Below are 15929 nucleotides of genomic sequence, written 5' to 3'. Positions count from 1 at the left end.
AGAGTATACTCATATGTGAATTTTTAAATTAATCATCTCATCTTGATATATATATCAAATAAATCCTTTGTATTAATATTAAAGGAGTTCGTTTTAAATTTTCCGCTACAAATCATCTTAAACCAAGTTAGAAGAACTATGCTATCCCCGTGTCCCATTCCATACAATTTTAAATTTACGTACAACTAATTTTGTAAAATCAAAATAGACCCTTTAATCATATTATTAGCCCTGTTAATTAATTACACAGAAATTTTACAACTATACACGCACAGTTAAACTTTGCAGTTTGGTACCCAGCAATTGAAGGGAAATTCGCCAAAATCTTCTAGGTGTTAAATGCAAAGCCGATGCCTTCGATATCTGTATAATTTTGTAGCTGTTTTGAGCATATTTTCCCCCTTTTACTGCGGTCTCTTCGGCCTCTCCGTGTCCCCAATCTGCTTGCCTTCGGTTCCTCTCGCTCGCCCCTCGCGCTTTCCCTCGAAGGCGGGCGGCGACTAGGCTTTTCCCTCTCGTGCTAGCCTTCTCCTGCCGCTTCCGCCGTGCCTCGATACTGCTTCTCCAGGTAGCCGATTTAGATCTGCTTCCCTTTTCGAGCTTGCGGCGGTTTCTTTCGATACTCCGTGGATGCGCTTCTTTCGATGACGATTCCAACCTTGGCTCTGACTGATGCCATTACTGCAGCTGGGGATGACGGTTTCCGATTGTGGGCTATTGTTTGATTTGGGTTTGGAGGTTTATGGTTATGGAGAACGAGCGATAGGCTGGCGTCTCAATTTGACTCCATGGGCTAAGATTCTTTCTTGGTTCCCACGTCGATTTTGCTTTTGCCTTTGATCTGGTAGTTTGGTCGTCAATGCTTGTCTCGATCGATTCTGGCCTTCCGCGAGTATCACGTATGGTTCCTGACTACCTGAAAATAGAGTGTGAGAGACGTTGTATTATAGTCGAATTGAGTGGGAGATTGAGGTTTTCGTTCTTTTAGCGTTTTTGTGTGTGGATAAATTATGTGATTTTCTCACGAATTTCCACCTTTTCTAAAATTTGACAGTCGCATGTTGGGGGATTTTTCTATTCGTGTTTCCTTTTCTTCTCGTCTTATCTCAATCAAACGATTTACTTATCGCAGAATAAACTAAATTTAAACAACGTGTTTTTTTTATACCGCTACTCTTGCCTTTTATCTTTCTGACTGTCTATAACTTTATGATAATTTTTGTTTGCAGTAAAAGAAGCGCAGAACGAAATTTAGTTGGCAATGGCTGGAAATATAACAGAAGATTTAGGGATGAATCTTAGGCTCCCTGTTACAGATGGGATGTTGAGTGAGCAGCGTTGCCTATCTGGGGATTCAATCTCGGAGTGGCGATCTTCTGAACAAGTCGAAAATGGAATAACTTCCACTTCACCTTCTTACTGGGATACTGATGATGATGACGACTGTGGTGCGTCTTGTTAACCTCCTCAATTTGCTGTTTTGTCCCAAGTTTCTTAGTTGTGACCTGACAAAATTAGCACTGTTTTTTTTTTGTTGATAACTGGAACTACTTGTTTATCAGCTTAATGTAGATTGGTTTTCTTTAGATATGAGTGTGCTTGTTGACTGACACAAACCTCATGTGTCAAAAAATTTTATGCTTGCATAAAGATTTTGACTCATATGAATTTGTGGATGAATTTAGCTAGTCATTTGGCATTATTAGGCTTCCATTGTTACCGAGCTTGTAAACAAATAATACCTGTGCCTAGAAATTTTGATTGTTAACATGCTAAACAAGGACGGAGCATTCAGATCTTCTTTTGCTCTTGTATTCATAGACTTGACTTGCATGCAGGCCTTCCATAGCTTAGATAATTTTTTGATATGATCTCTTATATTCTTCTTTAGAGTCTCATTAATGTTTCTTTATGATGCTGATTGGTCTTGCTGCATTGGTAGGTGATATAATTCTACACTGAAGATTTGCCAAAATTATTTTTTATCAATCTTCTAGTTGAATAAAATGGTGTATTTGGATTACTTTTTTTTGTCAAGAAACTTACTTTTATGTTGTTCATTAGTGTGATGCCATGTTTGTCCCTTCAAATTCTATTTTTTGTGTCCTACATTGCATTGATTCTATCTTTGTTGTGCTTGAACTTCTGTGTCATCTCTTTTAGGACCAAAGCCTTCTGATCTCTATGGACGATTTACATGGAGGATTGAAAATTTCTCGACGATCAATAAAAGAGAATTGAGAAGTGATGTATTTGAAATTGGTGGTTACAAATGGTATATGTTTAGTTTTTATTCTATGCCAATTTTTAATCTGCACTTTATACTTTCTTTGACATCTGGTTAGTTGTGCTCTGATATACTCAAGTTTAAAGAATTGATTTTTTTTTTTGTTTTAATAATCAAACATCTGCCAACTTCCAAGAATATGAGTGTCTTACTCTACCATGAAATTGTGAAGTTTGTGCAATGGATATGAAAATATCATGTTATTTTTCTAGTATTAGCACCCAAATATTTGTTCTGAGTTCCATCCAAATTTGAATGAAATATAGGTTTCTACCATCTCAAAAAGTTTTGTTCTGTCAATTTGCTTATGCTAACTTTAAATTCATCGCACCAAAAAAGTTAATATGGAAATTTTTTATTGGCCCCTGTATGCATGCTCTATAGCAAGTGGCAGGGTGTTTTGTAGCAATGTAGATCCATATTGAATAATACGGATTCTTAAAAAAAAAAATCCACACAAATTAGTGTTTATAGGTTGACTTGCTTATGCTAACTTGCCATCCTAGATTTGATTGTCACGTGTTAATTTTGTGTCTCTATATGTTTGTAATAAAGAAGGTTGGATCAATTATATAACATTTTGGCCTGTGCAACACTAGCATAGTGATTTAGAGATTGGTTCTGTAACCAAACTTCATGCACTTTAGCAATTTCTAACTCTTAAGTGTTTTTAAGAAATAAAAATTAAATCACATTTTGGGTAGACTAAGTAGATAATACATTGATTGTTGGCAAAGAAGGATTATAAGAAGAAAACCTATAAAAGAAAAAGGATTTAGTTGCTCAACTGGCACATGGAAGTGTTAAATGCATAGATGTTTCTAAATATTACTTCTTGTATCTTCTGTCAGTTTGCTTATCAGGATGAAGGTGTGTTTTATTTGTTGAACAAGGTATTGCCATGGGGATGGAATCCTTTTGCTATTCCTACCTAGAACTGTCTCACTCTAGTACCAGTTTTGAACCTTTCTACAGAGTGCAAGAATCTGTGTTGATAAAATGATGAAGGAGGTGGATGGCTTGAGGCGGGAGCAGAGGTGGTGCGGTAGGAGAGGTGGAATCCTGGAGTAGAGAGCAGAGAGAGAGTGAACGAGAGCATAGAGAGAGAGAGTAGAGAGAGATAGAAGGGAATAAATAGAGAGAGAGAGAGTGAGTTTTTATTGTCTAATTTTTATTGTGTAAAGATTTATTTTATAGAGAAAAATATATACCTTTTCTAATAATTCATTATGGAGATTTAATTTTTCTTCATTAATCAAATCTATTGTTGTGGAGATCACTTTCCACTGTGACCTTTTCCTCCTTTGATTTTTTCCTAGTTTCCAAGTCCATTTGTCAGATTCTCATCTCTGAGTTCTCTTCTTTGAAGAGTGGGATGCTACTTGTGAAGAATGGTTCCCTTCCTTTGCTGAGATAGAGTTTCCAAGTCCATTTGACAGATTCTCATCTCTGAGTTCTCTTCTTTGAAGAGTGGGATGCCACCTGTGACGAATGGTTCCCTTCCTTTGCCGAGGTAGAGTCCTCCCACTTTGATATTTCAAGAGGTGGACTAGGTTCCTAACACTAACATTTAGCACCCATTTTGAGCCTTTCTTGACATTTTCAAACCAATTTATGAATGAATTATTTTGCAATTTCAAGGTTTCAATAATGGCTTTGAGTTGGGAGTTAATCCATGACCGAACTAAGACATGTTGACCATGCCAATGGTGGTGTCGGTGCCTATGCTTACCATAACACTAACTGTAAAAAAGGGAGAGATAGCAAAGGAGGAAGAAGTTGCTCGCTCTTGCCTCGCTTGTGTCATACTGTGTTTCACTCAGTTGCTGGAGGAGCCACTCACTATTTGCATCTCACCTTTTCCATGTCAAGGAACTATTCTGGATGAGCAGAGAAGTAAATGAACTAGTCAAAGAAAACAAATTTTGGTATCTCACTCTAGTCAGGTGGTGGAACTAGATGTTTCATTTGTGCTGGCCAACATGAATCAAATTCTGAAACCATGTGCTTCATGGAGTCAGTTATTTGAATTTGGATCTCTTCTCTTAAACTCCATGTAATTTATATCATTGTCTATAACAATGTTGTGGTTGTCTCAACTATTTGGGGGGATAGCTACATGAAGCCTAACCCGCATTGAACCCTATGCAAGGCTATAATATTCAAATCATTAATTTTCTGTTATATTGACTAATATTTTTTGGCTATCTCTCTATCAATATGCAAGGCTATTCACTAGTAATATTTCAATTAATTAAATCATCTTTGTTACATTGGCTAGAATTTCTGCAATTGGTTATCTTGGTCAACTGACACTATCTCCCTTTTCACTTTTTTTGACTTCTTGATAGCCAGTTTCCTCTATGGCACTGTGATGTCAGGGAATGTACTTGTCATCATTAGTAGCTGTGTGAAAATGCTTATTGTGCTATCCTGATCTTACCATAATGTGCTGCATATAGTAACTTCTTAATGTACTCTCTGCTGAAAAAAATACCTTTCTCTATTTATTTTAATCTTTAATTGAATTTGCAGGTATATTTTGATCTACCCACAGGGTTGCGATGTATGCAATCATCTTTCTTTGTTTCTTTGTGTCGCTAATCATGACAAACTTCTACCAGGTTTTCAACATAATTTTTTTCTGTTCATATTGGTTTACACCCTATTAAGCTCTAAATATTAGTACCAAACTTATTCCTTTGTGCTTCATCATATTGTCAGGGTGGAGCCACTTTGCACAGTTCACAATAGCTGTAGTCAATAAAGATCCAAAGAAATCCAAGTACTCTGGTTAGTCAATGTCCGACAATATGAAATTGCAGGTATTCTATTGAGTTTCACTGATATTTATAAGGAGCTTATCCTTATAAGAAATTTTGCAGACACATTACACAGATTTTGGAAGAAGGAGCATGATTGGGGTTGGAAAAAGTTTATGGAGTTATCAAAAGTTTTTGATGGTTTTATTGTTACTGACACACTTGTTATCAAAGCCCAAGTCCAAGTTATAAGGTAACTGTTGTGTGACTGCTTCCACTTAATAGTATCACTATAAACAATATTTTAAACTTGATTGTTCATTGTTCTACTTGAATGGAACTTATTGACCACATTATCAATTAACTAACATAGACCCTGTTTGTGATTTTTTCTTGTTGACAAAAAAGGGAAAAGCAGGTGTTAAAGAAAAGCATATTTGAAACATTGTTGTGCTTGCCTATTTTAGGTTGCATTGTATAGATGTCCAAACCAATGAATTCTTGAGTACCTTAAGGATGCATATTGAGTTATGATACTTTTCCTCGTGACATATTATATGGGGCTATAACTAGTATTAATAACATAACGATTCTGAAATTCTTCTAGTTGAATAATTGAACTACAATACTGGTAAAGTTGTTGGAAATATGCAGATATTTGAGTTAATAACTTATTTCCACATTTGTCATTTGAAAATTAGATATTGTGTTAGAGTTTGTCTTCTTAATTTGGTGTTCTCAAGATTTTCTTCTTCAATCCCCTGAAGGAGAGACCTTGTTCTTTACTAGTTGTGATTGTTCTCCCTTTCCATGGCATGATTAATTTCCTCTTTCATCATCTCATTCTCTTTTCTTCTCTGCTCTCGTGTGGTGGTTCCTCTTTTGTCTCTCCTAGGTTTTCTTCTTCCTTTCTACCCTCTCTATTGTTTGGACCTTCTGATCCTCTCGGGATGTTACCTGTGTATCAAACCATAACATCCCTCATTTGTGCTCTTGCTTACCACTACATATGCGATGCAATATTCTCTTTACCCTCACCATCAACACTTCCAAACTGGCGTGACCACTTTAGTCTGCCTCTTCTTGCCTACACCCCCAATATTGTTGCTCATGACATCCAGATGGATCATCTTCTTTTTTCCATTGCCATGATATTTTTCTTCATTCAACAAACTAAATTCTACTTGTTTTTTTATCGTTTCTTTGATCCAGATTCACCATCATCTTTGTTTTGTGCCCTTTGCGTGTTTTGGGATGCTATCCTTAGTGAGATTAAGCAACTTGATTCCTTCAAAAAAAAAAAGTGTGTTAGAATGACAACAAAGAAGGACATGACCTATTCTCGTGTCAGTTTGGGAGAAGCAGGAGCAATGGGCGTTGGAGAAGAAGTAGGGACCACGGTGCTGGCGAAGTAGGAGCTCCAGATAAAGGATCATGAGAACTGAAGCTAGTCTTCAGTCTTGACCATGTCCCAACAATATGCCAAGAGTATCCTATGAAAGCGAGAAGGATGGATTCTATGTTAACTCTGCGTCTAAGCTTCTGAGATATCAATACTAGAACTCTGAAACATGAAATACCTTGTAACTCCATTACATTACAGTTTGTGATAAAAGGGTAAGAACAGTAAGAAAGAAGGGGGATAACAACAAATCAAATAAGTAGCTAAGTTTTGAAGAAAAATGAACAGCACATTAACAAAAATAAAGATAGCAGATTCTATGAAAGGAGAGGCCAAATTTTAAAATGAAATTATTTCAGAAAGGGGAAAATAGAGACCATGAAGAAAAAGGAAGACATCTACATTTATAAAAAAGGAGAGTGGATTAAATGGATTTAAAGCCAAGATTTTTCTAGCAATACTTCACCTTCCTTTCTCCTGTCCTATTAAAATTGAGGTGCCACTAGATTCTTTAAGTCACTATCAAGTTTAATATTCTATTCATCTGTTAATATATGATCTGCATTATTTAAGATAAAATGTTATCTATCTCGTCCAAAATCTCTGTTATCTTAGAGTCGATGTTAGACATTTATTCTATCTTTCTTGGCATCTTTTCTCCTTAAGTAAAACTATCAGAACAGTTTTCTTCGTACATTTCTCCTGTCTTGCTATTATTTCTTAGCCCCAAGAGTAGATATTGGAATACTAATCTATCATTTTTTATTCTGTAACCCTTTACAATTTGTCACTTGATCATTGTAAACTTTCTAATGATATCTTCACTGTGAATCAGAAGTTAAGAAGATTATATATACCTCCTTTGAAGATCATCACCAACTTCAGTCCAAAATGTTCCATTGTATATATATTTTTTATTTGCAATTTTTTTTCTATTTGTGTAACAAGTTGGGCATTTATTAATCTTATGCTCTAGGTTGATGAAGAGTGCTGGAGTCAATAGTAATATGGGTAATAGCCCACATGGGATATTTGGTCATTAGGCTTTTGTTAGTGCATAGTGTAATGAATCACTTGGGATCCATGGAAAAACAATTTTATGCCTCCAACTATTACAATGAAGTTCTATTTTCCATGCTTTTTATATGCACGGGTATGAATGCTTGGTGTGATATTTCTCTTGAGAGCAGTGCTTTTACTTGTTTCATCTTATATTGTAAGTTCTCATTATGGTTTCTTTGTTATAGTTGTACTCTTTTATTTTTTGGCTTTCTTCTTTGTTATTGTAGCTTTACATAAATATGTAATGCTGTTATGCTGCTCGTAAATATGATTTTTCTTTTTTAATATCTGAATTTGATTTTTTTAGGGAGAAGTCAGATCAGCCTTTCCGTTGTCTGGATGGTCAGTATAGGAGGGAACTAGTACGTGTGTATTTGTCAAATGTCGAGCTAATATGTCGGCGTTATCTAGAAGAGAAGATAGGGAAGCTTAATAAGTTCATTGAAGACAAAGTGAGGTGGTCCAGGTGGGTATTCTAGTGATGCTTTTTTCTATGGTATATGTAAATCATGACCTTCATTTGTATAATTTTTTTGCTGCATCTGATTCTTATGGGTTTTAGTATTTTCTTCCATGGGTGCAATATTATGTTGAATTTTACTTGGATTTTGCAGTTTTAGAGCCTTTTGGCTAGAAATTGATTCAAGCAATAGGTGGCACATGTCAAGAGACAAGAGAGATGCCATATTGAAAGTAATAGTCAAACATTTTTTTATAGAGAAGGAAGTCACATCTACTTTGGTTATGGATTCCCTGTACAGTGGGTTAAAAGCTCTGGAATTCCAAAGCAAAAACTTAAAAGGGAGATCTAAATCAGTTGAGTTAGAAGAATTACCGGCACCGATGGTACATGTTGACAAAGATCTGTTTGTGTTGTCTGATGATATCCTTTTGTTGATTGAAAGAGTGGTCTCTGACGTTTTGCCCCTTCAGCCCTTTCCTTCAAAAGATGACAAGTGTTTACAGAACCGTACAAAGGTAAGAAAAGAACTAATTTGTATTTTATGGTAGGTATGCATTGTTGGCATATGAGTTTTTGTTCTTTTTGCAATTCTGCGCGCACGCGCGCGCACACACACACAGATACCTATAATATTGCATATATGTGGGACATGTTTGGCTATGACAGATGTGGCTGTTTGTTCTATGAAAAGTTATTGTTTCATATTATGGACCTAATTCCTAGCATACATTTGGAGTCATTGTAGCAGTGGAATCCATTTTCCAGAGATCTAATATCTAAATATTTTAATCAACCAAAATATGCAGGAAGGAAGTTCTGGAGATGAGTTTACTAAGGATTCCATTGACCGTGACGAAAGGCGGCTTATGGAGCTGGGTCGTAGAACTATTGAAGTTTTTGTCTTAGTCCACATATTTAGGTAACAGAATCTTTTTGACATGTTGGTCAGATTTTTTTGGGGAGAAAAATCTGACTTCTTTGCGTCCATTAGAAGATGATTTGTGCATTTAAGTGGCAATGGGGATTGGGGGCATGCTTTGTCCCTTTCAGATCTACTCCAAGGCAACTTTTGTGATGAATCTTGGCTTCTTTTATTGTTGGCAGCAGTAGAATTGAAGTTTCCTACCAAGAGGCTATTGCTCTAGAGAGGCAAGAGGAGCTTATTCGGGAAGAGGAAGCTGCTGGCTTAGCTGAGAGTGAACTCAAATCAAAGCGTAGTGCTAGTGAAAAGGAAAAGCGCTCAAAGAAGAAACAGGTCCACCAGTATATACTCATTGAACCTTTTCATCTGTCTATAACAAATTATATTTTGTATTCACAGCTTGATTAGAATTCAAATACGGCATATTTTCATATTTACATTTTGGTTACAAATCAACAACAACAACAAGAATCAAGCCTTATCTCACTAGCTTAAGGGAAAACATAATGGTCAGAGCATATATGTACAAACCTAGTTATTACAAATATATTTGAGCTCTAGGCTCTCTTAATGATTTGGTTAACAAATATGCTAACTGACAAAGGAGTATGTTCTCATTAGATTTAACTTTCTATTCGATGAAGTGACAATCTCTTTATGTTTGGTTCTCTCATAAAACACGAGCTATATTTGATAGCACAATGAAGCTTCGTAGGCTTTGCAGAGACATATTCTAGCTTGGTTATTAAATGTTAGACCTAGATGAACTTGCATGTTGCTAAGCTCATGATCCCATATTCTGCCTTTGCACTATTTGTTTCTTAGGGAGTGCTTGGTTGGAGGGAATGGAAGTGAGGAATGGGAATGAGATTGAAAGTTAGTGTTTGGTTTGGGGTATTGATGGTGGGTCCCACGGATTCAAACCCCCAAATATGGGATTGGGCCATTACCAAGTAAAATGGGGGGAATGAGAATGGTGGGTCCCACGGATTCAAAACTCCTCATTCCCATTCTTTACTTCAATGAATCTCATTCCTATTCCCATTCCCTTCCGCAAACCAAGTGCCCCCTTACTCTTTTAGGAAATAAGGTTACCTCCTAAGAGAATACAATAACAGATGCATTGTCTATCTATAGGAGAACCTACCCAATCTGCATAAGAGCACCTTTGAAGATGACTTTGATCATGAATAAGATATCTTTTCTTGGAGCACCATTTAAGTATTGTAAATCTTTGTAGGTGCTATCCAATGGCCATGACATAAAATTGACCGAGCATACTAACAACAAACAGAGATATTCAGATATTTGTTTCAATAACTGGGAATAATTTAGAATTTTTCAGGTCATCCAATGACCCCCTTTGTCATATAATTAATTGACACTAGGATCCATAGGAATATCTAGAGGGTCAGTCACTAACATGTCGACATTCTAGAGCATATCAAGTACATACTTGCATCGAAACATTGAGGGTTTAGGTTTAATAAGATATACATACCTTGTTTAAAATGAGCAACCTTTATACCATGGAACTAGTTAAGTTTACCTAAATGTTTAGTCTGAAAGTGTTGGTGGAGATAATCTTTCAATTTGCAATCCCGATGAGGCCATCGCCAGTGTAATAAGATCATTTATATCGACAAGAAGAAGAATATGTCTTCCAAAGTGTAAAATGAGGTAGAACACTTGGTGCTTTGTTGTACTCATGGTCAATATCTAGAGGGTTAGAACACTTGGCCTTGATTTCCCTTTTCTTGGGTGAAATTAGTCTTCCTTTCTTGTATCACCTGTTCTTTACAAACTCCTAATAGCAATGTCATTTTGTTTATTACTAGTTTTGTTGGTTATGCTTTACGAAGTATATACATCAGTCTCTCTTTCTTTTTTGAGCTTGGATGCCAAATGTGTGGTTTTCTACATCTTAAGTACTGAAGTAGACGCATGTAATATGCTATGCATTATTCTGCTTGTTCTTCTTACAGGCTAAACAGAAGCGCAACAATCGCAAAGAAAAAGAGAAAGGAAAATATGACAGGGGTAATCTTGTACAAGAAGCACTCCAACAAGAAACTTTTGATGAAGAAAGGACTTCAGATTCATTGTATTCTGAGCCTGTAGAACATAATATCAAAAAGATTGGTGCACATGAAGATGCATCTGATGTTTCTGACACTGTAGATGTTGCTGCTGAAATGCTTCAACCTGATTTAGATGACCGAGCTGCCAGTCCTATTAATTGGGACATAGACGCTTCAGAAATTCATCTTACCACAGAAGCTAGTGGTAATGATGTCCAGAATGGTCACATTGATAATAGGAGCCAATTTATTATTGATGATAGCTCCTCAAGTTGTTCTACTGACTCAGTCCCCTCTGTTTTCATTACCGAAGTATATAAAAGAGCCATTTCACCAGTCAATATAACTCAATCACCTCCTAACAGGTAAATTTAGATTTGCTTTTCTTCAGTTTTGATTGTTAAGATAGGTAAGTGTTCTAATGAGTGGTAAACTGTATGCAGAGGAAAGAATCATCAGAGTAAAGAAATGCAGAGCGGAATAAGTTCAACCATGCTAGCTGAAACTAGTAATCTTGATGGCAGTTCAAATAATGCCTCAGCCAGCAAAGTTGACCAACCAGAATCTGCAGTCATTGTATCATCCTTGAAGAGTGACATGCAACAGCAAGAAATTCAAGTTGACAAGGTGGTTTTTTTTGTTTTTTTTGTCATAGCGAGTTTTTCAGTTTCGTTCTGTGTATTAGGGATGGGTAACAAATCTAAGCCACCTGACCTGGTATGGAAAACCAAACCAAATTGACTTGAATTTTTTCTTTTTCAAGTTTTGCTTTGGTTTCATATTTTATATATTTTGAAATTGTATTTGGGTTCAGTGTTTTATCTAGATTTACTTTATATCATAGATACATGCACATATATGATAATACAATTTTATTACACATTGTGAGTGTGTGTGCGCGCGCGCGCGCATGCATAATATTAGAAAGCCTGAAGCATTTCAGGTTACTACACAGAAAGTAACTTACTTGATGCCATCTTGTCATTTTAGCAGGTCCTTTCTCTGCAAAACAAACAAATGCCCAAAGATCAGATTGATGTGGAGAGACAATCCCCTTCTTCAAATCTTGGTGAAAAGCAAAATAACACTAGTCAGCTGCCAAAGCAGTCACCAACCTTCACCACTGATAGTCCTGTTAGCACTTCCAACAATACAATTGAGCTAGCTTCTTCTAAACTTCCAAATAGCACATCCCTTGGTGATAAGGTTCTTGCTCATTCATCGAGATCTCGACCAATGTCCTCCAGTTCCTTGTCTGAAGCTCAGAAACAAAATGTACCAGCAAAACATAATAGTCCTCACCAGGTCAATGCAACATCAAGGCCATCCAGTGCCCCTCTTACACTAGCACCAAGGTCGACAGCATCTATTTCTCCCACTGTCCAAGTGGTACCTTTACTTTCCCGCTCGGTTAGTGCAGCTGGTCGGTTGGGGATTGATCCATCTCCATCGGCCCCAAGTTATGTTCCTCAATCATATAGGAATGCTACAGTAGGTAGAACAAGTGCAAGGACAACTGGTTCCACTGATGTTGGTACTTCCTCAGGGCAAAGTGCTTCATATTCACAGTCACCTACAGTGCATCTATCATCTCTGCTGAAGCTTCCACCTCAAACACCTTTAAGGAAGGACCAATCATCAATTCGGCCTGGATTGACTTTTGGTTGTCTTAACCTGGAAGCAATTTGTAGTCAGCACCTATGTAAGGACGGCAACCAACACGAATCAAGCAGCAGCAGTGTTAGCGAAAGCAGCAGTCAGAGGTATGCTTCATCTCTGATGGATAATAACATGGAGAAGCTCAATGTTTATGGCATTGTGCGAAATGAGTTAGTTGGGACCGCTTCCAGTAGTTTGCCCTCTCAGGTACATGGGACCATAGCAGAAGAGTTTCCTCACCTTGATATTATCAATGACTTGCTAGACGATGAACAGAATATTGGATGGCCCACCAGAGGTCCCCATCATGCCTTCAACCGGCAGTACTCTTTACCTGGTAATCTGTCAATGGTGACTGGCCAGCATGATCAGTTTGAGCAGTATGAAGATGGTTTTCTGAGCTCCTATGGTGCCTCCAGTAACCCTCTCCAGGGAGTGGGCGATGGACTTCTTCAGCTGCCAGAATTTTCATCATTTCCTAATAGATATGGCCAATTTGATGGATTGATGCGGACTAGTTTGCCTTACAGGAGCACTGATCATTCAATGCTCCGATTGGGTGACACAGATGCAAATGGATATCCTTACCAACTTGGAGACTATTCGACAAGAGGAGGGAATGGATATTTTTTGCATCGTCCTGCTAATGGGCGTTAATAGCAAGATTAGGATTTGATCATTTCGTCATCATATCAATGATTGTTATCAAGGTAATCTTTTCATTTCAGCTTTGCAGTGAGCTGCACCTTCCCATGTTATCTTTTTCCACTTAAATTAAAGAATTTCGTTCTAAAGTGATTCTTCTATTCCTCTTTTTTGATTCTGAGTCGGTTTGCCTAGAATATTTATGAAACACTCATTGCCCGAAAGCACCAATCCCTTAATGCCAAACCCGTGGGTGCCAACATTCTAGTAGTAACAGTTATCGTACCTAGTTGCTTCCAATCATTATGTTTGAAGCAGTTACTCAGTGAAAATAAGTAAGAAGCTATATTTAAATACCTCCTGTGAACTTAAGGTTCCCTGTTAGAGGTTTAGGGTGTCTCTTATCCTCACAAATAAATTGACTAATGCTTGGTGTATAGTTTGCATCCTTCTGGACAGTATGCGGTAGGGGAAGTTACTTTTTACATTTATTTTTTATTTTCTTCTCTCGTTACCTGACTGATGATCGATTGTTTCTCTTGTTCCTTGCCGATCGATTAATTCTCCGATTGATTTTGTGGATTGTTCATTTTAATCAAGCAAATAGAGGAGAAAAGATTTGTATATTCCTTTCCATCCTGGTAATAATCAGGTCCTAAAATAGGAAAAACCTTAACCTCAGACCACTTCACACAAATCTTGCTCTGGGTTGTAGTCTGATTGTTCTTAGTCATATGTTGTCGTGCTGTTGGTTGCCATCCTCGGATGGCCAACAAATCAGCTTGAGGTGAACGAACAATTTTTCTCGTATAAAGATGTTTAAATTCCAAAGCTAGTAGATATACTCACAGAGGATATATAGAATACTTAAAAAATGAGTGAAAGTTAAGGTTCTAATGAAGGACCATAACACTTTGGATAGCAGTATCCATAAGGCTTTGGGTTTTGCTTCCTTGGCGTCGGAAGATGTACTTGGGACCGAGGTTGGCACTCCGGGCGGCTTCTTGAGCTGTTTATAGTGCAGTCTTCAGGTTGGCGCGTGGACATACCTCCCTCCGGTGTCTCCATAGGCTCATTGAAGTCGTCCCAAACCCTCCTGGTCGACATGGCTGTGCTAGAGAAGAGAATTAGAGCCAACAGAAAACAACAACCGAATTGTCTCATCTTGTTTGCTTTGTGATAGAAGTTAGAGCTGAGAGGCATGACTATATATATAAATTATAGAGTATGGAAGGCCTTCCATGGAGTTTTTTCTTTTTTCTTTTTGGATAATTTGATTAATTTTATATTTCTAAGATTATTTAAGGGGGCAACATGTGAAATTTTTAGTGGATTCATACCGAAGTGCAAATCCGAGTGTATTCCATTTGCTCGGAGACTTTATATGAGTTAGCCATCACCAATATCATGAAGACGCTAGCAGTGGAAATGAGCTAGGCTGAGTTATATACTACTTATATTTGATTTTTTTTATTTGTTTATAGAGTTTATCTAAATTTATTTATCTCAACATTTTTTTAAACAATCTCAAATGACATTTTAAGACATAATAATTTTAAACATACTTGGAATTTAAATAAAATAGATATATATGATACGTGTAATTTATATTATTTTTTATTTTAAACAATTTAAAATTATAAACTTTATAGAATATTATGTTTTTATGTATTTAAATAAAAATCTTAACAAATTGAAATAACAAGTGTTCACCTTTTTTAGTCAAGGACTTCATATTATTAATATTCTATTTTACAATGAAAACATGTGAAGAAAAGGGAAAGAAATGGAATTGGCACCTACCAACTATTGACTTGGAGTCTTTTGATCACCATAATTGACTTCCCCAATCCACTCACTTCGAGTCTCAGAAGATTTTTTTAAATTAAATTCATTTTTTGGAGAGCAATAGCAATGGATGGTGTGACTGAGTTAACCGAGTCGAATGGTTGCACAAACGGTGTGGTTTGACCAGAAAAATTTGAGCGAGTGATTTTTTAAGTAGGCTACAACCTCTCTACAACTTCATTGTAACATAAAATTCTTTGTTTTTTATTTTAATCCAGATATTCATCTCTTACAATCAAACTAATCGAGAAGATGATCAATTTCCTTTCAAATCAAATAAAATTTTCTATTTCTCAACAAAAATTTAACTCATTAACTATCCCATAGATCTAATACAAATTATTGAATCATCTGATGTATTTTTATATTTAAATTGTATGACATGATATATGCATGTTATGCAAACAAAAAACAAAACGAAATAATTTTTCTATAAAAAAAATGGATTAGACAAAGGTATCTATCTTTATAAGCCCAAGCAAACACTTGTGTGAATCAAAATCAAGTGAAATCAAGTGAGAAAAATTACTCTCATATCTTGTGGCTTTTAGTTTATGAGTAACTTTGTCATTACGAAAAACACATCATCTTACCGAGATGCTATACAAAACACACAACCCATAGAAGCACCAGCTATAGACTTTGCTAAACCTAGTGATTATCAGAGTTCAACTTCCTCTCTGGCTACCATCCTAAAACAAAATAATACTCAAATCCAGCTACTTGCCCAAATTGCTGAAACCTTAAAAGATATCCAGTCTGATATTAAAACCATCCAAGAAAAATCTAAGCACAAGA

At 36.5% G+C, this 15929-nt stretch overlaps 1 protein-coding gene across 4 annotated transcripts; it reads left to right on the top strand.

Annotated features, from left to right (window-relative positions):
* The first annotated feature begins 391 nt into the window (after positions 1-391).
* LOC121995966 (TNF receptor-associated factor homolog 1a-like) lies at positions 392-13432 on the top strand. 4 transcript variants are annotated; one of them, XM_042549754.1, is made up of 13 exons: positions 392-568; positions 1230-1448; positions 2164-2275; positions 4823-4911; positions 5012-5080; positions 5173-5302; positions 7821-7979; positions 8128-8491; positions 8783-8895; positions 9084-9231; positions 10884-11344; positions 11423-11606; positions 11970-13432. In XM_042549754.1, exons 2-13 carry the CDS (start codon positions 1262-1264, stop codon positions 13293-13295), a joined length of 3342 nt encoding a protein of 1113 aa, XP_042405688.1. In that variant the 5' UTR covers positions 392-568; positions 1230-1261; the 3' UTR covers positions 13296-13432. The 4 variants fall into 4 exon arrangements, with proteins under 4 accessions (XP_042405688.1, XP_042405689.1, XP_042405687.1 ...); XM_042549755.1 differs by having other exon boundaries at positions 9081-9231; positions 11973-13432; XM_042549753.1 differs by having other exon boundaries at positions 9081-9231.
* Positions 13433-15929: the final 2497 nt, after the last annotated feature.

This window comes from Zingiber officinale, chromosome 6A (assembly GCF_018446385.1).
Source record: "Zingiber officinale cultivar Zhangliang chromosome 6A, Zo_v1.1, whole genome shotgun sequence".
Lineage (NCBI taxonomy): Eukaryota > Viridiplantae > Streptophyta > Magnoliopsida > Zingiberales > Zingiberaceae > Zingiber > Zingiber officinale.
Note: the sequence above shows the minus strand (reverse complement) of the source record. Positions and strands in the feature narration are given on the sequence as shown.

Coding starts and splice junctions, on each gene's coding strand:
- LOC121995966 (XM_042549753.1), top strand. CDS start 1,262: ATGGCTGGAAATATAACAGAAGATTTAGGGATGAATCTTAGGCTCCCT. Junction 1,449..2,163: donor TGATGATGATGACGACTGTG/GTGCGTCTTGTT, acceptor CATCTCTTTTAG/GACCAAAGCCTTCTGATCTC. Junction 2,276..4,822: donor GAAATTGGTGGTTACAAATG/GTATATGTTTAG, acceptor TTGAATTTGCAG/GTATATTTTGATCTACCCAC.